Here is a 23,278-nt window from a genome sequence, read left to right as displayed (position 1 = left end):
TAAGGGCCTAAAATATTACAGTATTTAAAAATTGTAAGGAAGGTACCAGAGTACCAATGTCAATGTTGAAGTTAATGTCTTGTTTGGTATTTTACTTCCAAAGCATCTTCAGATTTCATAGCTCCAATTTTCTGATGAGGCATCCATGTATAATCTCGTAAGCAACGGTTTTTCTTAATTCCCCAATCTAAAATTCCCTTTGGACGTCTTCATTTCATACAATGTATGTGTCCATATCATCTTAAGTAAAACCTGCCTAAACATAAGCCTATTATATATATTATTTTAATGTACCAAAGTACATATGATATTTCCATGCAGATATTCTGCGTCATCATACGATGTAAGAGTAATGGAACGGAGAAAAATACTCTCCGGCGCCGGGATTTGAACCCGGGTTTTCAGCTCTACGTGCTGATGCTTTATCCACTAAGCCACACCGGATACTACCCCGGCGTCGGACAGAATCGTCTCAGATTAAGCTCCAACTCTTGGGTTCCCTCTAGTGGCCGCCCTCTGCACTACGTCATAGATGTCTATGAACGTAGGACCGAAGTCCTCACATGTGCTGAGGTGCACTCGTTATGAGTGACTAGTTGGCCGGGATCCGACGGAATAAGCGCCGTCTTAAATCACGAACGGTACATTAAAATAATATATATGATATGCGTAAATCACTTCGTGGTTTAAGACGGCGCTTATTCCGTCGGATCCCGGCCAACTAGTCACTCATAACGAGTGCACCTCAGCACATGTGTGGACTTCGGTCCTACGTTCATAGACATCTATGACGTAGTGCAGAGGGCGGCCACTAGAGGGAACCCAAGAGTTGGAGCTTAATCTGAGACGATTCTGTCCGACGCCGGGGTAGTATCCGGTGTGGCTTAGTGGATAAAGCATCAGCACGTAGAGCTGAAAACCCGGGTTCAAATCCCGGCGCCGGAGAGAATTTTTCTCCGTTCCATTATTCTTACATCGTATAAGCCTATTAATTAATTCACAACCTTAGATCTTTGACTAAGGCCTGCTGCTACATTGCCGTCTTTGTTGGTCTACCTAGATTTTTTATTCCCACTGGGCAATAATATCTTATCTGATGAGACGCCTCGGACAATACTTCAGTGTCAATCACAGACAGTCAAGAAATTCCAACAAAATTTAACTTTGAAAATTGCGTTTTAAATAATTGCAACTTCAAGTAATAAATAAATGTCTGTAAAAACCTTTCGTGTTGTTATTCTATTAATGTAACATTTCAGCTTATCTTAACTCTGCCAGTAAAAATAAATCAATTAAATAAATGAATAAATAATTTAAATTGTAGGAAAGATCGTAGTATCATTCTTTATGACTAGAATGCATTGCGAATAGCCAGCGGAGTGCAGTTTTGAATCATGAATAGAATGTCAGCAACATCACAAACAAGATGCTTAATGTTCCCTGATAGTACCTTTGCCCCACGCCAAACATGACGTCACGTCAATATAGTCTATGACAGTGATGTCAATTGATGCCCATAGGAGCAAGCGCGCGCTTTAGAGCTCAGGAGAGCCTGAGCGCTTTACAGCTGAAAGGAAAGAGACAGACGAGGTAGTATATGCCGCTTGGTTGAGCTATATACAGGGGTGGCCAGCACTGATTCAATGGATAAAGGGAAGAGAACTTATTAAAACTGTATCCATGTTAATTTTTTAATATGTCTGAGAAGTACAAATGCATTATAAGAATGTAAGTGTGTTAGTTTTAATTTTAATGCTCATTTTTCACAAGTTCGATTTTTTATTCAAAAGGAATATTTTTTCAATTTTTTTTATATAAAAGTGAAATTTTCATATATAGGCCTATTTATTTAGTAGCTAGCCTTACATGTACTGAATCAATGTTGTCGTAAATCTAATATACCGTAAATACGTATTACTGAAGATAGTGTATTACAAATTTGAAAATATTCGCATGGAAAATTAATGCCTGTAAGAAAATGAATTAACAAAGCAACTACTGTTATATCATAAGCAAAAGATATGTGCCATGTGTTATAAAAATGTCAGCTCTATAGTTTCAGCAGGTTTCGAGAAAATAATTTAATATTCTGATGATAGGAAGTTGCTCACCAATATCACCTTAAAAGCATAATGCGATAAGAGTTTTGTTATCTAATATTAGTTACATTTAAAACATATACAGTACCTAGGTAACTTTGCTTTGTACTATAATATTGTTTTGATTATTAGTTAATTGATTACTTTTATAAGGCTAAAGATACCACCAAGATCAATTCCAACTTATCATGGCATACTCAGTCCCTTTTTTTTGGGATATCACTTTCTTTATGATGATATGTTTCATTCACTTAGTACAGTATAGTTATTGGTACTATGGAATTTGTGTGAATATTCCTTCTTAACTCTTTATTATGTTATTAACGTTTAAAACACAACTGCAATATCAAAAAGTTGGTGTAAATACTTTTATTTTGCAGACAATATAGATAATATCAAATAGAAAGGAGCCATATAAAAATAACGACATAAAATTTCACGTTCCGTTTGAAATTTGTGCACCACTGTTTTCTTACTCCAAACAGGCCACTTATTCCTCTTCCGTAAGTAGCGCTTGATGCCCGCTCACTACGCCAAGGTCAGAAAAATGCGCTTGCTTTGACATCACTGGTCTATGATCAACTAACCTTATCTTCGTACGCCCTGGGATACAGTACTGTCCCTATTTAGGCCTATATTACACTTTCACATTTCTGTGTCATAGAATATGATAAAATTTTTGATCAAATAAATATGATCAAATATAAGATTTTGAGTATACAGTATTACACTATGTCAAAGCTTTTATCATATCTTTCATCACAGTTCTAATATAATGGATCCACAACACTTCTATGCTTTTTGCAATTTTAAATGCAGTGATGGATATTGCATTAATACTAAAGAAGAAATCAAAGAAAAAATTTATTTCGTCGGCTTAGAGTGTAAACCTGCTAACCAACAAAAAGGAAATTTTACAGAAGAAACAAAAACTGAGTATAAATTAACTCTGAAATATTAGGACTAAATCCAAAGTACAGGTGGTGAAGTTTCAGAGTTAATTTATACTCAGTTTCTTGTTTCCCCTATAAAATTTCCTTTTTGTTAGCAGGTTTACACTCTAAGCCGACGATTTAGTCTAGAGATTGGGGTAAGCAGAAAAGAAACAAAAGGAATCCATCAAACTCTACTGAGAGAAGTTCAGTGTGAAGATGTGAAATTCTATAATGAATGACGAAACATTTCATGTGACTCATAATATGATATTAAAAGTTTTGTGGTCTTCACACACCATGTGTACTTAATGTCCGCCATTTCCTTTCTTCTCAGTCACAGATTTTATCAAAGGTATGATGATGACCATAACTTTTATCACAAAACTATGTCATAGCTACATGTGATCAAAGATGCTATATTGCACTGTAAAAGATTTTATCATATATATTTTATCAGACTTTTATGACACAGAAATTTGATAGTGTAATATGAAGGGTAACAAATATAAATGACACTCGGGAGGAAATTAAACGCACAATAAATATGGGAAATACCTGTTATTATTCGGTTGAGAAGCTTTTGTCATCTAGTCTTCTGTCAAAAAATCTGAAAGTTAGAATTTATAAAACAGTTATATTACCGGCTGTTCTGTATGGTTGTGAAACTTGGACTCTTACTTTGAGAGAGGAACAGAGATTAAGGGTGTTTGAGAATAAGGTTCTTGGGAAAATATTTGGGGCTAAGAAAGGATGAAGTTACAGGAGAATGGAGAAAGTTACACAACGCAGAGCTGCACGCATTGTATACTTCATCTGACATAATTAGGAACATAAAATCTAGACGTTTGAGATGGGCAGGGCATGTAGCACGTATAGGAGAATCCAGAAATGCATAAGGAGTGTTAGTTGGGAGGCCGTAGGAAAAAAGACCTTTGGGGAGGCCGAGACGTAGATGGGAAGATAATATTAAAATGGATTTGAGGGAGGTAGGATATGATGGTAGAGACTGGATTAATCTTGCTCAGGATAGGGACCAATGGCGGGCTTATGTGAGGACGGAAATGAACCTACGGGTTCCTTAAAAGCCAGTAAGTAAGTAATATGAAGGGTTCAGAACCATAGTGGGCCAAGTGCCATTTACTAAAACCGTAGAAAACAAGGATTAAAATGAAGTTACTACCATAATTCAATGAAAACATATAGCAAATAATATCAAGTATATACATTCAAACTAAATGATACATCGATTTTCATTAAACTATGGTAATCACTTAACTTTAACCCTTGCTTTTTCCGTCTTTAATAAATGATGCTTGGCCCACTATGGCTCTGAACTCTTCATATAAGCCTTAAAACTGGCGATCGTAAAAATAGGTCTAAGTGAGTGACGGACGAATAAAAGAACTAAATACAGAAGTTAATAAGGAAACAAAGGAAGGAAGGAAGGAAGGAAGGTAAGAAATAATATGGGATAGGACAGCAATAGAAGAAAGAGAATATAAAAAGAAGCAATATGAGAAGTTAAAGAAAAAAAAGGAATCGAGAAGGGAAAAATAAACACAAGAGATATAAGATATATAAGAACAAAATAGGAGAAAAATATAGGTTACATAAACCGCAAAACAAAGTTGATGGCAAGCTACACAAGTTGAGATCGCAGCCTGCGGCAGCAGCCACGTCCCCCGCTGCGGCCAGCACGTTCGTGCCTTGAGCCATGTAATCCCTCTGAAGCCTCCACGTGCAGCAAATAAATCGCAGCAAAACCACTTCACGTAGCTCAAGCGACTCGACCACAGTGTGACTCGCAACTGCGCACCTTCATTATGCTAAGTAATTTCATTCACAGCTGTAAGCTTTTCACTGAGGTACGAGCCGACTAATCTCGGCACTCGGGCTAACCATCCTTAGCACTGCAGCCCAAAATTGGCGTCAAGTTTAGTAGGTGAAATTACGGTAATTGTAACCTGTAACCCTTAGTGGAAAGGGTGTTTATTTTCTACATTATTTTGAGAAAGAATCTGGGTCAGTTCAGTTAAATGTCCTTCCTTAAAACAAAAAGTACTTGAGCAGTGATTTGCTCAAGCTAGCACTCCTATAATCAACATTTTTACATCCAACATTATCTTACAATAGGCTTACATATTTATTATGGACACTTTCTTCTAAAAATAACGAAGTGCATTATGCCATTCACAAATTCACAAAAACACGGGAATTTTACTTGAAGCAAGTAAAGCGATAGGTTTGCAAGTAAATCCCGAAAAGACGAAGTATATGATTATGTCTCGTGACCAGAATATTGTACGAAATGGAAACATAAAAATTGGAGATTTATCCTTCGAAGAGGTGGAAAAATTCAAATATCTTGGAGCAACAGTAACAAATATAAATGACACCGGGAGGAAATTAAACGCAGAATAAATATGGGAAATGCGTGTTATTATTCGGTGGGGAAGCTTTTGTCATCCAGTCTGCTGACAAAAAATCTGAAAGTTAGAATTTATAAAACAGTTATATTACCGGTTGTTCTTTATGGTTGTGAAACTTGGACTCTCACTTCGAGAGAGGAACAGTGATTAAGGGTGTGTGTTAATAAGGTTCTTAGGAAAATATTTTGGACTAAGAGGGATAAAGTTACAGGAGAATGGACAAAGTTACACAACGCAGAGCTGCACGCATTGTATTCTTCACCTGACATAATTAGGAACATTAAATCCAGACGTTTGAGATGGGCAGGGCATGTAGCACGTATGGGCGAATCCAGAAATGCATATAGAGTGTTAGTTGGGAGACCGGAGGGAAAAAGACCTTTGGGGAGGCCGAGACGTAGATGGGAGGATAATATTAAAATGGATTTGAGGGAGGTGGGATATGATGATAGAGAGTGGATTAATCTTGCACAGGATAGGGACCGATGGCGGGCTTATGTGAGGGAGGCAATGAACCTGCGAGTTCCTTAAAAGCCATTTTTAAATAAGTATTCTACTATACAAAATGTTTTCAGTCAAGTTCAAATGGATATAAATATTGCACACTACCCAAGGGCCGGTCTTTCACTGCAAACCCAGCATTCTCCAATTTTTTCTATTTTCCGTCAGCCTCTTTTTTTCCGCATACGATCCATATTTCTAAATGTTGTCTATACATTGATACATTGTTCTACCCCGAACTTGTCTTACGTTTACCATTCCTTCCAGTGCATCATTCAGAAGGCAATTTCTTCTTAGCCAGTGACTCAACCAACTCATCATGCCATTTTTTAAGTTTTTCTAGGGAAAGATAAATGTAGTAGCTTCCCTTTGCTTTCCGCATACCACTCTCTCTTTCGTATATTTTAATATATCCGAGCGCCATTGTGAGGAGAGTGAATTTGACTACCTAAGCCTTTCGGACTTCACTGAAATTCCCGTAAGGGTTAAATATCAGTTCTATCAGGGTTTTGACCCTATCAGAGACCAGGAAGTCCCAATTAGTCCTTGTCCCCGTAACAGACATTGCAGAGAGTTTTCTCGGGCTACTCCGTTTCCCTCTTTTATTCCACCTACACTCTGGTGTAGAATTGAGGGTAGAACAGGATTAAAATGCTGATATAATAAGGCCTGAGGGCTCGAGGTCCTCGGGTTTATGCGGTACTCGTCTGAGGATGGTACCTGACTGTCAGGTCTTAGGCAGAATGGCCCACCTGTCAGACGGTATGGCATAGTTGCGCCCCGCGGTCAATTGGGAGGCCTAGGCATGGCATAATTGCGCCCCGATGAAATCAGGTAGCAGAAGGGACATGGCATAGTTGCGCCCCGAAGAAATCAGGTAGCAGAATGGACATGGCATAGTTGCGCCCCGATGGGCATAGTACACACGAAAGTGATTGTCATAATATAAACAAATTACTTACAAATATTACAGTGATAGCTGCATTGGAATCAGGTAGGCCTAGCGTATGATCAATTTTACTACTTAAAATAACACTTTTTTTTATCGATCACACACAATAAATGAACTGCATTTTTTGTTTGTACATCGATATCTTAACCCTACGGTACAGAGTTTCGAAAATTGAAACTTAGAACCATTGTGAATTATTAGCTCTTTACCCTATTCACTAAACTTAACATTCATTTTAAATTAACCTCACACCTCAGACGGTGTGAAAATCATTAATAAAATGTCAAAGACTGCTAAGCTCCCATATTCCAACGGCTCACTCATTTGAATATGTCAGTTAATAAAGTACTGCCAACTTCATGGTGTTCATTTTAACGGTAGGCTATTGATAATCACTGCATAAACAGTACAAAAACAGTTAATAAATTACTGCCAACTATATGGTGTTCATTTTAACAGTATCGATAATGAATATTAAATCGCACAAGAAATCAATAAGGTTGGTTGATTACGAGGCTCTAGTTTCCGTAGTGTTTTTTCTCTACCTATTTCCTCGGGGCGCAACTATGCTATCCCCTTTTCTCTACCTGATGGGAAGGGGGCGCAACTATGCCCACAAAACAGGGACCCCTTTTTATCTGCTGCATTTTATCTGACCGCGGGGCGCAACTATGCCCTGCCCCTGTCAGCATGGGATTCACGAATGTCACCCAGGTCACATCTCTGACATGGATACTCATCGTATATGTAGAAGAATCGGTAGAACAGAGGAAATTTCTCTCCGGCACCAGGACTCGAGCCCGGGTTTCCAGCTTTATGTGCTGACGCTTTATCCACTAAGCCACACCGGATTCAAGTTCCGATGCCGGATTGAATCCGTCTCATTTAAAGTTCTACCTATTTTGTTCCCCTTTGTTGGCCAACCCTCGTGTCACAGTATGTGTGACAATGGATACAATGTCCAACCACAAGTACAGAGGTGCACTCGTTACGAATGACTAAGTGGCAGGGGTCCGACTGATATACAAGATGTTAAAAAAAAGTATCCAGTATTTTAGGAGGTGCTAGTATGCATCAAAACAAGAAAATAATGTCTAATAAACATGAGTCCTACAACATATACTTTCTGAGATCTGAACACTTGTTCATAAGAGGTGCTCAATGTTACGTCCATTCATGGCAATGCATTTCTCTGCCCTTTGGCGTGAGGAATCACGCACTCTTTGAAATTTGTTACAATACATTAATAAGAAAGTCCTGATAACGATCCCCAGTTAATCTCTGTGGTAGCACGTATGGCCCTATTAATCTATCACCAAGAACGCCTGCCCATAAGTTGATTGAGAATTGATGCTGATGCCTTGTTTCTTCAGCTGCATGGGGATTTTCATCAGCCTACACTTGCTGATTACGAAAATTCACAACACCATCTCTGTTGAATCCCGCTCATATCCGCAACCTGACTTTTGTTTTCAGTATTCCTTGCGACATATCATTATTCCATACCAGGGGTGTCAACTACGGTATGATTATCGGGTAGTCTTCTGTATTGTAGGGCAGAGAAATGCATTGCTATGAATGGACGTCACATTGAGCACCTCTTATGAACAAGTGTTCAGATCTCAGAAAGTATGTATTGTAGGACTCATGTTTATTAGATATTATTTTCTTGTTTTGATGCACATTGTCATCTCCTAAAATATTGGATACTTTTTTTTAACATCCTGTATATCGTATACATATGTAGAGCACACAATGGGCCAAAACAAGCCAGAGTGCAAGAATCTGTTTCGGTTGTGACCATCGAAAAGCCACGCCAAGCCTAATCAAACCATGGTATAGTAGGTCTACACAACAACAAAGGCTTCACTTTGACACTAAATACAGAACATGTTTGTAGGTCCGAATCTCGACATTTTCTTGGAATTTTGTGTAATGTCAGTGTCATACCTAGTGTTGTCTAGTTGTAGTCATGACGAAAATCTCACAACACCAGATGTCCGTTAAAAGCCTCATTAAAAAACAAAACATTGATTTCTTGGAAACTTCAATAAGGAGTGCAAAAAACAAACAAAAACCTACAGGTAGACAGAAGAGAAATACCTAGTAAGATTTATTTCATCCCACTGTAGTCAAAGCACAGTTTTGACACTGCACAGTGGCCAGGATGTGGGTTCAAATCCTGCCTACATATTTGTGTTTGCCGACCCAAAGTCACGGCAGTCCCACCGCGTCCCCTTCAAATATTACGTTGTGAAGTCTCGACTGAGAGTTCAATATGAATCCAAAAAAGCTTATGAGAACTTTAGAAAGAGAGATGAACGTACATTCAGATAGCAAACAATAGGATTGAATAGTTACTCCCTTATACTACAGTTAGTAAGGAATAAATATCCATATTTCTTCCGTTTCCATATGGCACAACGTGTATTAGTAACAGAAAAAAGCCCTATAGTAGCATTTATCACTATAAAGATGTTACTTGAAGCGTTTTTGCACATTGCGGGGAACTGCCCCGGAGATCCCGGCTCAGAGCAAATCCTTCTTCATCAGAGGTTGTGAGGACTGTTGATACAGAGACTTGAGCTTCCGGTGTGCTCTGCGAAATGAAAGCTCGGTTCAAGACTCGGGAAATTACGTATTTCCGGTAGACTAGTAGTAGTAAGAAAGACGACGTGCGTAGTGTAAACAAGTAACTGAATAACTACTTTAACTTGCTTCAAAGACTAAGCATTCTCTTGATGCAGAACTTAACACTCTAGCACAAGTTCACTATACAAAACAATGTAAATCGTACCTCTCGAAATCTTGCTTTACGCTTGTAAGTGTAAACCGTATTTTAGTTTTATTTTCGATTTAACATTAGGAGTCCACCGCTGTGGAGTAACGGTTAGCATGTCTGACCGTGGACGAGCGGTTCCGGGTTCAAATTCAGGTTGGGACAAGTTACCTGGTTGAGATTTTGTCAGGTGTTTTCTCTCAACCCATTAAGAATAAATGCTGTATAGTTTTTTAGTTGGTTATTTAACGACGCTGTATCAACTACTAGGTTATTCAGCGTCGATGATATTGGTGATAGCGAGATAGTACCGTATTTGGCGAAATGAGGCCAAGAATTCGCCATAGATTACCTGCATTCACCTTATGGTTGGGGAAAACTTCGGAAAAAACCCAACCAAGTAATCAGCTGAAGCGGGGATCGAACCCGCGCCCGAGCGCTACTTCAGACCGGCAGGCAAGCGCCTTAACCGGCTGAGCCACGCTGGTGGCGCTGGATAGCTTTCGGCGCTGGACCCTGGACTCATTTCGCAGGTATTATCACCTTGATCTCACTCAAACGCTAGATAACCATAGCAGTTGATAGAGCGTCGTAAAATAACCAATCAAAAAAACATTAGGATAGCTCAGGGATCCAGAACTGGCAAGAGAGGGGTGGAAAGCATGGGGAAAGCGTTGGTTCCCTGTCCACAGTCCACCGGCGTTGAATGACGTAACTGTGGCCCGTACGCAATCACATGACAGACACTGAATACAAATCCCCTCCCCTACCAAGTCAATGACGCGGGGATGGAAGGAAGGGGTGAGTGATGCAACTCCACAATTGTCGCCTAGTTCTCCGAGCCTGGGATAGCTGTTAGCCGACTTGGTAACTTAGTTGGCAAAACACTGGCTTACGAAAACAGCAGATTCGAGTTCAAATCTCAGCCATGGTGGAGTTTTATTTGTAGTTGACAAAGTCGAGGTTGTGAGGGTTTTCTCTTGGTTCTTTCGTTATTCTCTCGTCAGTCTACTAACACTCTCCACATTACCCCTTTCATTATAATCTCCGTCTCAAAAGATTAGCTATTCACATAATATAATGTTTAGAAAAGTTCTAAATTTATAGTTGTGTGAATAAGTAGGATGTAAGAAAGTAACTACTGTACAATGGATTGAGTATTAAGAAAGCTACTTCGGCAATATCAGGTCGCATAAAATTATTTTCAGTCGTCGCATAATGACAAACATAACAGAGCACTTGAATGAAGTTTCTTGCTTCGCGAAAATAATGCACGGTATTGAACAGAATTCGTACCAGTTCTATCTAATAATAATAATATTAAACTGCCCCCCATTGAGGGTAGCCCTTACGGACTCAGTATATCCTCAAAAAATTATTATACATATGTAAACATAGATATTAAATTTTAAAGAGAAACAAAGAAAAGGGCGTGAAAAATTACAATTGCTAATAATGTGGCACCATGTGATTAATCAGGATTTGGCAGGATTTTTTTAACACAATTATCACAATGTCACCCCTCAGAGATGTTGGCAGAGTAAACTGCCGTCGAAATTCTTCGAAAAAAGCTGGTAGAGTCCCTCGAGCACCTATGAACAAGCCGAATACCTCGACGTGAATTAAGGCATATTTCAGCTTGAAATAGTTGACTGTAGGCTCGGCTGACTGATGACATTCTACTTCAAAACGTATCGTGGGGTCCACAATGATGCCCTGTTTAGTGTCAGCATTGTACGCTAAAATATCTACTCGTCTCGTTGACCCATTTTCAGCTAGACAGGAGATTTCTTCTTCTACTATCCATCCCTTATTTCTTAATGCGGCAGCAATTTTGGATCTTACAAGATGATGTCTAGAGTTCCTCAAAAGCAATCCCTGTTCACAGAATCCCAAGACGTGTGCTAAAGTTTCACTCTCCGGGCAGCCATGTCTGCACCGGGTACCGTCGAGAGATCTGCCGGGAACGGAATGAACAGCTGCTAAATTTGCTGTCTTTTCAGGCTAGATATCCATTCACTAGTCAAAAGTCCTTTCTTGTTTGCAATCCAACTGTTGGCGGCTGTTACTTCGCTATACATCTCAACACCTTTTCCCCGTCCTGAAAGGGTCTTCCATGATTCATATTCACGACCTCGCAATTCTTCTCGAAAATTTCGAATTGTAGCTTTAGTAAATTCTTCGGGAAAAGACTACAACTACGAACATTTAATGACTAACCCTTAAATTGGCAAAACTTCATTTCTCACACTAGTTTATTAAACTATGTCGGACTGTAAAGAAAACAACTATCGCAATGTCCATATTTTATATGTTATACAATATTACAGTAATGTGAAATTTTAATTTTCCTACCATTTTTTTTCTATTATTCTATTAAAATTATAGCATATATCCTATTAAACTGTTGTATCCTATAGGATACTTTGCGAATTTAAGGGCTAACGTCGCCAATATGAATTGGGTCAGCACAAATAGTGTCGTCAAAGTTGACGAGAATAAAGATAAGCCACTTCCTTCGAGAAAGAGGGAACTCGCGCCATGTGTCCGCTATGACGCATCATGACGTATTATTGCTTTCAGCTGCTCCGATTCCGGAATGAAGCGATGCGGAGCAATATAAAAGCGAAAGACAAGCATATAGCACCAGAGTAACGTGAAAGCTCCTTAGGCATTCCAAACATTTAAATTAAAAAATAACTCAATATTAAATGTAAAATTTTATTTTAATGTTTAATATTAACATTTTATTACAAGACTAGCTAATTTATGACTATAATAATAATAATAATAATAATAATAATAATAATAATAATAATAATAATAATAATATCAAATTTAGTGTTGGTAGATCTATTGCGGAACTTGAATTACTCATAATTTTCACAATGAACAGTCGCGCGAGTAACATGTCTCGAATGGCTAATGAACGAATTCCAGTACTGATACAACAGTATCAACCTAAATGCAAAAGAGATGTGGGATATCCTAGAAAGAGGTGGAGTTAAATTCAATGTGAAGACGGAACAGGCTTTAAAGCCTGTGAAGTGATGATGCTGCTGCTGATGATGGTGATGACGATGATAATGATGATGATGATGATGATGATGATGATGATGAAATAATATACACAAAGTAATTCTTTATCTGTAAAAATTTTGTTATTTGACGTAAAATGTCAAATATCTATTCGATAGCTCTATTTGTTCCATAAGTGTTTCTGAAACGTCTGATAGCAGTTATCGACTATATAAAACATTCAATATGGCGACTGAACAGCTGCTGCCCGAGCCAGGAAATCTTGATGTTATACAAATTGATGATGTCCAAGGGACTGCAGCTTGGGGAAATATAATTAATACATGCTTTTGCTAAGGAGTAAAATCACAATTTTCGTATTTATGTTGGACTGTGACAATAATTACGTAAGGTTAATCATAATTTCGGTAAAATTGAAGAATAATGTCGGAAAACAATTATTATATTCTTCCATGATATTATAGGGGAGCATCTAAAATAAGCTAGACCTACTTTTCGCGTTTAGATATAGCTACAGCAAAATCAATATCTATTCGAAAACCTTGTCGAATTGGGGTCAATTTTAAAGATTTTAACTTTTGAATTATATCAACCTAATAATAATATAAAAAGCTACGTAACGGGCTGTAACTCTGAACAGTTCCCGGATAACGTGTTTGACACGGAAGTGAGAGTTATTGGATAGAGTACGCTCTGTTATTACTTTTCTTTCTTCTAGTGCTTTCCTTTCACGGTATCACTGTATTCTTTTATAGTTCATATATTTTTGTCAGGTCTCTTCGTTCCCACATTTATTTTATTATCGTAAAATCTGATGATATAGTCTAAGTATATACAGACTTAAGCTACATGAATAGACGACAACCCTCTCCTAATAAGAATGATTGAAATATAAGGACAGAAAAGCGCAAATTGTGCAAAATATATTTCCATATAACTAAATTCTTTTAAAAATCGTAAAATTTCTTCCATAAAGTTATGGAATAGACACCTCGAGTTTCATGCAGCCGGGCCTAAAAAAGATACGTAACAGAAGTATTTTAAGAGCCTGTGAAATGAAAATCCTTTCCACGATCATTAGATAAACTGAACTTACAAAAAAAGATAGAGAGAGAGAATATAAGATATCGAACTTCGGATGTAAGACAATGTTGATTCTGAATAGATCATGTTAGAAGAAAATGGATGGTTCGAGATTTGTTAAGAGTGCAATGGAAATAGGCACACGAGAAGAAGAAGAAGAAGAAGAAGAAGAAGAAGAGGAAAAACTCATTAAGCGATGGCGTGAACGTTGCATACTTTCTCAGGAATGATTACAAGCGATATTACATGACTTGAGTTACAATATATCTAAGAATAAGAATAAATTGTTATTTAAATGATGTCATTCAGAGAGAAAAATGAGTATGCAGTCTCCACGCGCGGCAGAAGTTAATCTCCTTCAACTGTTTAGTACAATTTATTGTTTTAAATGTTCGTACAAAGACAGACGATAAATTACAGTTAAATTTAATACTTCTATACCAGCCATCGTCAACTGGCCTGCATACTAGCTCGGAGCGCCGAGACGCTGGCTGAGGAGGTAGTAGTGTGCAGTGTGTCGAGCCAAGCCAACGCATCCCATCATAGAAGCCAACTTTCTGACCATAATTTACAATGCCTTCTTGGATTGTGTTCTACACGAGCATTGACACCTAACATAAACCAGTTAGTGAGGGAAAAACGAATTCAAAAATCCAGGAAAACCAATGCTAATGAACGGGGAAAATAATTTTTATCATTTGTTATTTACATTGTAATAAAATAATTTAGGCCTATTTCAGTCTTGTAACAGAAACGACAATATGTTTCATATGTTATACAAAATAACAAATAATTGGTTTTGTGATATATAGTGTCAGATAAGAAATGGATAATTTATTTTATTTTATTGACGACACTTAAACAAAGGAATAGGATGACAGGATTTAAATATTAGTAATAGGTTCGATTTGTTTAATATTTTGTAACAGTGAAAATGCATTATAGGTCTGTAAGTTCTCAATTATTTTAATATGAAAAAAAAAAAACCTTTTGTTTTCAAAACCACTGCAATACATAACGAAAAAGTACAACTTGCTTGTTGTCTTAAACTAAAAAGTGATTTAAAAATCCAGGAAAACCAATGCTAACGAACAGCGAAAATAAATATTAAAATTTATTTACATTGTAATAAAATAATTTAAGCCTACTTTAGCCTTGTAACAGAAACGATAATATGTTTCATATGTTATACATAATAACAAATAATTGGTTTTGTGATATATATAGTGTCAGATAAAAAAGGATAATTAATTTTATTTTATTGACGACACTTGAACAAAGGAATAGGATGACATGATTTAAATTATGCAAATCTAGTCTTTCAGGTGAAGCTCCCTGTAAAGCAGATTTGAATAATTTCAAGGGAAAAATTGTTCCGGGGCCGGGTATCGATCCCGGGACCTCTGGTTGAACGTACCAGCGCTCTACCATTGAGCTACCTGGGAACTCCACCCGACACCGTCTCAACGTTTCTGGAGTCTCTGGCGTTTCGTCGGCCCACGCGAGTTGTGTGGATATAAAGGGAAAAGTTGAGACGGTGTCGGGTGGAGTTCCCGGGTAGCTCAGTTGGGAGAGCGCTGGTACGTTCGACCAGAGGTCCCGGGATCTATACCCGGCCCCGGAACAATTTTTCCCTTGAAATTATTCATGATTTAAATATTACTAATGGATTCGATTTGTTTAATATTTCGTAATAGTGAAAATGCATTAGGCAAATAGGTCTGTAAGTTCTCAATTACTTTAATATAAAAAAAAACTATTTACTTTCAAAACCGATACAATACATAACGGCAAAATACATATTGTTTCTTGTCTTAAACTGTAAAGTGGTTTACCTATTACACAGTTACTCTTAAAATAAATTAAGTACATGCTTCTTCCGTGTTTATTATAATTATTAAAGACTGATTGAAATGGTTGAACAAGTGAACGGACGCCACTGCCATCACTGATCCTTCCCCCCACCTCCTGCTGCACAGTTGATGTCTAGGGATAGAACTGAGCAGCGAGCAAACTGTCCCTGCACCATAGTGCACTGAGATGACGACTCCTGTTCTATACCCAACACAATGACGTGGGGAAACTCCATCAATAGTTGCCCCAGAGCTTCTTGTTGATTCATTGGATGATTTATATCAAAGTAAATTTATCTTGAAGAAATTGTATTGGTTAGCACAATTTAAAATATAACTTTACTCACATTCACATCTCCATACAGAAACGTGCTGCCTGGCGCAGAGTCCCACTCCCACCAATTTATATATTAACTAGTGGCTTGTGCAGCAAATGCTGCAAACTAAGTTCATTAGACGTTCAAATAAATTTTTTTCAGATTTTCAGTGAAGAATACCAGACATTTTGAAAGTTATTTGCTTCCATAATAATGAAATATACTCCCTCTAAATGCTTTTTTTATGCCAAATACTTTTTCTTGAACCTATCCACCTTCAGTTTTTGAGTTTCAACGCGAAAATGCAAGTAACAATGTCAGGACGATCAGTGGGTTTTTCATGTGGAAGTAAAGCAATAGTTATTTCAGGTCATTGTGGATTGTAGGTGAAACTTAAAAAAAGTCAGGTTTGCTATGTTTTCGAACAATAGACGTAGCATCTTGGTATAGCTGCTGCATGTAGAGCTTGAAATGCAGATGATAAACAAAATTTATCTTGCTAAGAGATCTTGCTGAAATGATCGGGAACCTATATAATTTTGTAGGCCTCTTATTTTATTCTATCAGTAATACATTTGGTCTTTCCTTAGGAACTGTAATTTTTGCGCTCTCTCGAGCCAATACTGAAGAGAATAACGCATATAAATATCTACATCACACCGCTATTAAGTATATGAAAAAGACCCAACCCCACTTGATTAATAACTATAAAAATATTTGATTTTTGATAACAATATTATTATCTTACGTAAGTTTTGTAGTTTATATTATATATATATATATATATATATATATATATATATAATAGCCGCCACTCCGTAAATTATAGAAATGAAGATCTAATTTAAGGTATTCTCTACAACTATTTATATAACCCCAAAACGTTTCACTTTCATATCATTATTATTATTATTATTATTATTATTATTATTATTATTATTATTACTTATACTTACAAATGGCTTTTAAGGAACCCGCAGATTCATTGCCGCCCACACATAAGCCCGCCATCGGTCCCTATCCTGTGCAAGATTAATCCAGTTTCTATCATCATATCCCACCTTCCTCACATTCATTTAAATACTATCCTCTCATCTACGTCTCGACCTCCCCAAAAGTCTTTTTCCTTCCGGCCTCCCAACTAACACTCTATATGCATTTCTGGATTCGCCCATATGTGCTACATGCCCTGCCCATCTCAAACGTCTGGATTTAATGTTCTTAATTATATCAGATGAAGAATACAATGCGTGCAATTCTGCGTTGTGTAATTTTCTCCATTCTCCTGTAACTTCATCTCTCTTAGCCTCAAATATTTTCCTAAGAACCATATTCTCAAACACCCTTAATCTCTGTTCCTCTCTCAAAGTGAGAGTCCAAGTTTCACAACCATACAGAACAACCGGTAATATAACTGTTTTATAAATTCTAACTTTCAGATTTTTTGACAGCAGACTGGATGATAAAAGCTTCTCAACCGAATAATAACACGCATTTCCCATATTTATTATGCGTTTAATTTCCTTCTAAATGTCATTTATATTTGTTACTGTTGCCCCAAGGTATTTGAATTTTTCCACTTCTGCGAAGGATAAATCTTCAATTTTTATATTTCGATTTCGTAGAATATTCTGGTCACGAGATTATACTTCGTCTTTTCGGGGTTTACTTCCAAACCTATCGCTTTACTTGCTTTGAGTAAAATTATTATTATTATTATTATTATTATTATTATTATTATTATTATTATTATTATGGTGGTGGTGGTGGTGATAATAATATTGATGTTGCTAAAATTAATATTACATTGCTGTAATACGTATATATGATGAAAGGGTTTCATCAAAATATTGATCATTTTAATCTATTTATCTCAACTTATGAGAGAGAGGGTTGTAATATAACCACAGTCTAGTATATACAGTCGCGAAGCTCAATACGTAGTAAATATGCAAACATTAGATAGTTGCTCACCACTAGGATCGCTAATATCGCCTCATTACAGGCAATGCAAAATAGTACCGTCACAATCTATTGTTTCTAGCACCCTCAAAACTCAAGCTTCGTGACTGTATACAGTAGACTGTGATATAACCTCAGAACTTGAGCTAATTGTTGGTGTTATGTTGACAGGGAGGATCCCGCAGATGGGGAGGAACCGTCCGAGGACGACCCCGCCCAATGGCCGCAGGCGTCCTCACCCGAGGAACATATGAATAGCGACGCGAACAGCAGCGGCCATCGGGTTTGGAAGATCTGCAAGCAGTTCGCCACACTCTAACCCATCTGTCCTCTCCACACAAATCCGACCGGCTACAGACAGTCTTCTTGACCGCACTCACACAAATTGAGACATATCTTTGCGACAAACATATCTAAGCTTAATGCAAATGTCTGTCAACATATGGTTCTGATTTTCAATTACGGGAAAACCTATTAAAACATATCTTTAGAGTTTATAAAAATACGAGTACTTATCTATGATTTGGCACGGAATGTAACACATAACACCTAGCATCACTATATATCAATATATCACCTATAAGCGTCTACCTCTATTAAGTCATTTATAGCATACAATGGCCTCAGGAGAAAGGTGAAACAAGTTTTCTTCTCAAGGTCGCAAGAGAGTTTTCCTCCACAGAATCGGTTGAATCGATATACTAACGGCTAACATTTCTCCAATTTCGGAGAACAAAGTACTGCTATTCACATTCATGCGTCTTACACCCTTCCACTATGTGCTGTTTAGACAACCCATACCTTCACAATATTGCGTAATAGTTACGTTCTCTACTTAATAACAACGCTGTAGGCCTATCAGCCGTTCACCACGATCAGAGGTGAAGCTCAAATAGTAGCCAATATTTTCTTGTACGGTTTCTGAAATGCAAGTCTCTGAGAATATTCAATTTAAAACATTTTGCCTTACACATTACCGAAAATGTTGGCAATCAGTAGACCATGGCTGCACTTTGCATTTCTAATAGTTATTGTAATTTCTATGTGTAAAAGGATTTTCTTTTCAGGTAAATCCAATAATTAAAACCATATTACTTAAAAAAATTACTTAATACCTGATTTTGTCTATTTTCATGTACTCTGTTTGGAAATAAAAAATTCAATCTCTGTTGTCAGTACTCTAATATCTTCGAATATACCATATTACTTAAGAATTCTAAAAAAAATTCTGAAATAAATTTAAAAAGTAGTGATGCTTTAAGAATCATGTGTCTTCTATATTACACTAGCTCGTTATAAATATTTCTACACTTTCTCCAAATGCAGCTTTTAATGAACATTGTAAACCATTATTTGTGAAAAACAAAACCATGATTGTAATAAATGTATATATTCTAGAGTTAGTTTTGTATGTTAAAGATAATATTCCAACTGTAACATTAAGAAACGATATTCATTCCTATGACACAAGACAAGGAAATGATTTTAATATCATAACATGTAGACTTGCTAAATCCCAAAAAAAAACTTTTGTCAAATGTCATTGAAGGTTGCAAATAAATTTCCATCAAATATTTTTAATTGAAGCAGAGCTGCTCTCAAATTTTACACCTCTATTTGGTTAATTTTAAATCCGTTTTATAATCTTGACGAATTGTTTTTATTGTGCAATCTCTTTGTAATTGTTCTATTTTAACTGACCTTGTCTATATTACATTTTGTTTTTAGACATGTAATTTAAACTATTAGACCAATTTTATCACTATTAAACGTGTACCATTTACTAATTTGCCAACATTGTGACAAATCTCTGAGATTATGAATGGCGTATTCGTATGAAACCTATGCGCCGTATTTATTCTGCAATAACTGAGAAGTGACAAAAAGAAACATTTATAGATATCTTTCAGTGCAAGAAATGAAATTGGCTGCTAAAGTAACGCACAAAATATTGACTCTATGGGCCTATCAGTAGTTCCTTATTTCAATGGTGTTCTTATGTTATATTAACTTCTGCTCAAACAGAATACATTTACAATAATCAAAATTATAAATACAAATTAACTGATATAATTAGCACGTGGAATAACCCCTATTTAAGTAATTCCCATAAATAACTTGATAAATAAAATTGAACGTGATAAATTTTTATTGCAGTAAGATTTGGAGTAACGGTAATTCGAAAATTGACTATCAGAACCAGTCAAAACAGATAAAATTTAATGAAATACCGGTAACAAATTGTAATCTATAATTTGTGTGGGAAACTTACAGGGAGATGTTTGTTCCAGACGGTCGAGAGGTAGTTAACCCACATATCCAGATACCACGAAGTCACATAAAGTGTATTTTGTAAAAATAAAATGTAATGAACGTGCTTTCATGTAACAAATTACACGAAAACATGTCCATTTCAAATTGCATACATCCGATAATTCATGTTTAAAGACAAAAAACATCAGAACTATGACATAGTAATCTTTGATGTAATATCGTGAACTATAACCTCTGTGTTATGTATGTACACAAAATGCATCGTCCGTGTTACAACGTGTTTTATATTCGGTTCGAGCTCTAGCAAGACATGTCGAAATTACATCAATAATCTATTGTGATTATATGCTCATGTTTGCCAGAGTTCGCTGAAACTGTAAAAGATTCCAAGTTTAGACGAGATATATATACTAAAATTTCGGAATATTTATTTGTCACTTGAATGTTAAAATATATTCATGCTTCATCTGTAATATTTTTAATATCCTTACAAAGACGTAAGTACTTTAACAAGGAAAACAATATTCCAGTTCTTCCATATGTTGAAAATACTAAAACAGATTTTAAAAGGAATGTTGAATATGTTGTAAAAAATATTGTATTTTGGAGAACGGTTACGACCCGTCAAATCTTTGCTGTGCAAGACATTAAAGATCACTAAAAACTCTCTCTTGTTAACAGTGTTAAGATGTCAAAATGTCGATACCTCGAAAGCATCATTATGAAACGCGAGTTTCTATTGTAATTCTCAAATAATTTACTAATTATTATATGGCTGGTTCAAAATTTAAAAGTTAAGCAGTTTTGTAGAACTTTGATATAAATTTCATCACAGTTTTTATGTTATTTTTACAGTTATTTAAGTTTAGGAATAACAAAGATAACATTAATGAAACTAGATGGTGATTCAATGTTCTTGGAAGAGGAGCAAAAATATTGAATCTTATCACAAGATGGTATTTTTCAAGTCTATTTTACTCATAAAAAATTGTGTACTGCAGCAAACTGACAAGCAAACGTTTTAAAGCTTTAATCAAAATATATTTCCGATTTTGAAACTAGGGAATGAAACAATCTATAAGAAAGAGAAATTGTAAAAAAACTATTTATTTCTAATATTGCACATAATATATAGTTATTAAGATTAAAAACTTTATATTATATTTGATTTTATCGCGGATAAGTTCCTATCTTTTTTTACTCTTCAAACCTTTAATACTTGGAGTTATCCGATGCAACGTTGCAATTATTACTTTTGCAAGCACGAAACTTAAAACCTAATGGAATTTATTGTTGGAGCACTTATTTTTTTTCTCGTCGTCCCACTCTTGTTCTTTACCTTCTGAACATTAACAATAATCTTACACTTTAGCACACACTTACGCATTTCTTCTTCTCATTACAGCAATACTTTCAGCACTTTTACAAAATATTTCCAACTCCTTGCACGAAACTAACTCCCTTTAAAATTATTTATATAAAATAGAACTATTTGTTATTAATATTGCACTTGTTATGCATAATAATCACATTTAATGTTACGCAAATCTATATGCACGCTTCTATGAGATTTTTATTTTAAATCAACCTAAAATTAATAGATAAATAAATCGCAGTACATAATATATTGCTCTCTAAACCGATTACTCGATATATAAAACAGATGTATGCACTACAGAATATATGGGAAATAAAGCCTATAACATTCGTTATACTTATACTAGCTGAAATATTGCGAGGAAATATTATTTAAGTATATTCCACTCCAGGAAAAGGAATACGAATGTCAATATCAGTTATGTATTTTCACACGTTGAATTCTGTACAAGGATATGGATATTTGTCATTAAAAATCTGAATTCACGTTTCCCATTGAATAGATCAGCTACACGTTCCTAAGACTGTGTCAAAATATATTTTAGTTATATTGTCCAAATATTTATAATTAGACAATAGATAGCAAAAGCAAAACTAAAACGTTATTTATTATAATGCATGTCCACAATTTTTTTAGATTATATACAAACTTGTACATCAACTAATAATTTTTGTTTTTCATTCGAATTGCAACTGAATGACAGAAAGACATCTTAACACTAAATGTTATATCACGCAAGTGAGAATCTTCCATTGTTATACCAATTGCCATTAAATAATACAATTGACAATAATGCTATCAAATAAAGATACTTCCTACATTTTAAATAACCCATTTTCCAAATCATTGGTTGCCTGTATTCGTTGTTTTAATACGTCACAAAATGTGAGAAATCGATGACAATAAATTTCATAATAATTACAATAGAAGTGTTTATATAGTTAAATTAATTTTCTACATGTCTCCCATTCATCCCCTCTCAACTTAAATGATTCGATTTTATGAGCATATAAAACAGTTCACGATAAATATTGAAGTAAGAATCTATGAAGACATTTCATCATTTCTTCAAGAAAAATATAAATTATATAAATTACTTTATAATAAAACAACAAAAAAATCACAGTACTAGCTGTGGGGATAAATTGTAACTATGATATTTTGGTAGACAATAAAGACATTTTCATCTAATTATTCCCTCAACCATATTCTGCATTTGTGTGCCGTTGTCCTTACCCACTTCCATCGAATAAAAATAATTCTGGACAATAACATTTCATAGACTGTAGAATGGTACAACAAACAAACTCTCCTGATGTTACTAATTTATGAGTTTTCCACTGTAATAGGGAGTCTATTATGAGTCAGATTGTGGTTATGTAATGAAACCGGTGTTATCATTCCAACTGAGGTGATAAAATAAAGAATTACTAACACAGTTCTATTCTTATTTCTTTCTTATCGCTGACGTTGCTCCTTATTATGTGCCTTCAAGTGTTCCCTTACCTTGCCTGCCTCATATCATGCTTGTGAAACCGCAAGCTATCCATAGGAAAATGTGACACCTCATGACCGCATATGAGGAAACGTTGGAAACAGTCTTTGCCCTCCACGAGAATCCAAGTTCCGGAATCAAATCCATAGGTAATGAATTTTTAGGGAACGATAATAATATTT

At 35.9% G+C, this 23,278-nt stretch overlaps 1 protein-coding gene across 2 annotated transcripts in view; it reads left to right on the top strand.

Moving 5' to 3' along the window:
- Positions 1-22,809, top strand: part of Nplp1 (Neuropeptide-like precursor 1) — a 243,734-nt gene extending 220,925 nt beyond the window's left edge. For both annotated transcript variants that reach the window (XM_069849634.1, XM_069849633.1), the window contains one exon: positions 18,121-22,809. In XM_069849634.1, coding sequence (XP_069705735.1) covers positions 18,121-18,203 — 83 coding nt within the window. In that variant the 3' untranslated portion in view covers positions 18,204-22,809. The remainder of the gene's footprint in view (positions 1-18,120) is intronic.
- Positions 22,810-23,278: the final 469 nt, after the last annotated feature.

Source organism: Periplaneta americana, chromosome 16 (genome assembly GCF_040183065.1).
Source record: "Periplaneta americana isolate PAMFEO1 chromosome 16, P.americana_PAMFEO1_priV1, whole genome shotgun sequence".
Taxonomy (NCBI): domain Eukaryota; kingdom Metazoa; phylum Arthropoda; class Insecta; order Blattodea; family Blattidae; genus Periplaneta; species Periplaneta americana.
Note: the sequence above shows the minus strand (reverse complement) of the source record. Positions and strands in the feature narration are given on the sequence as shown.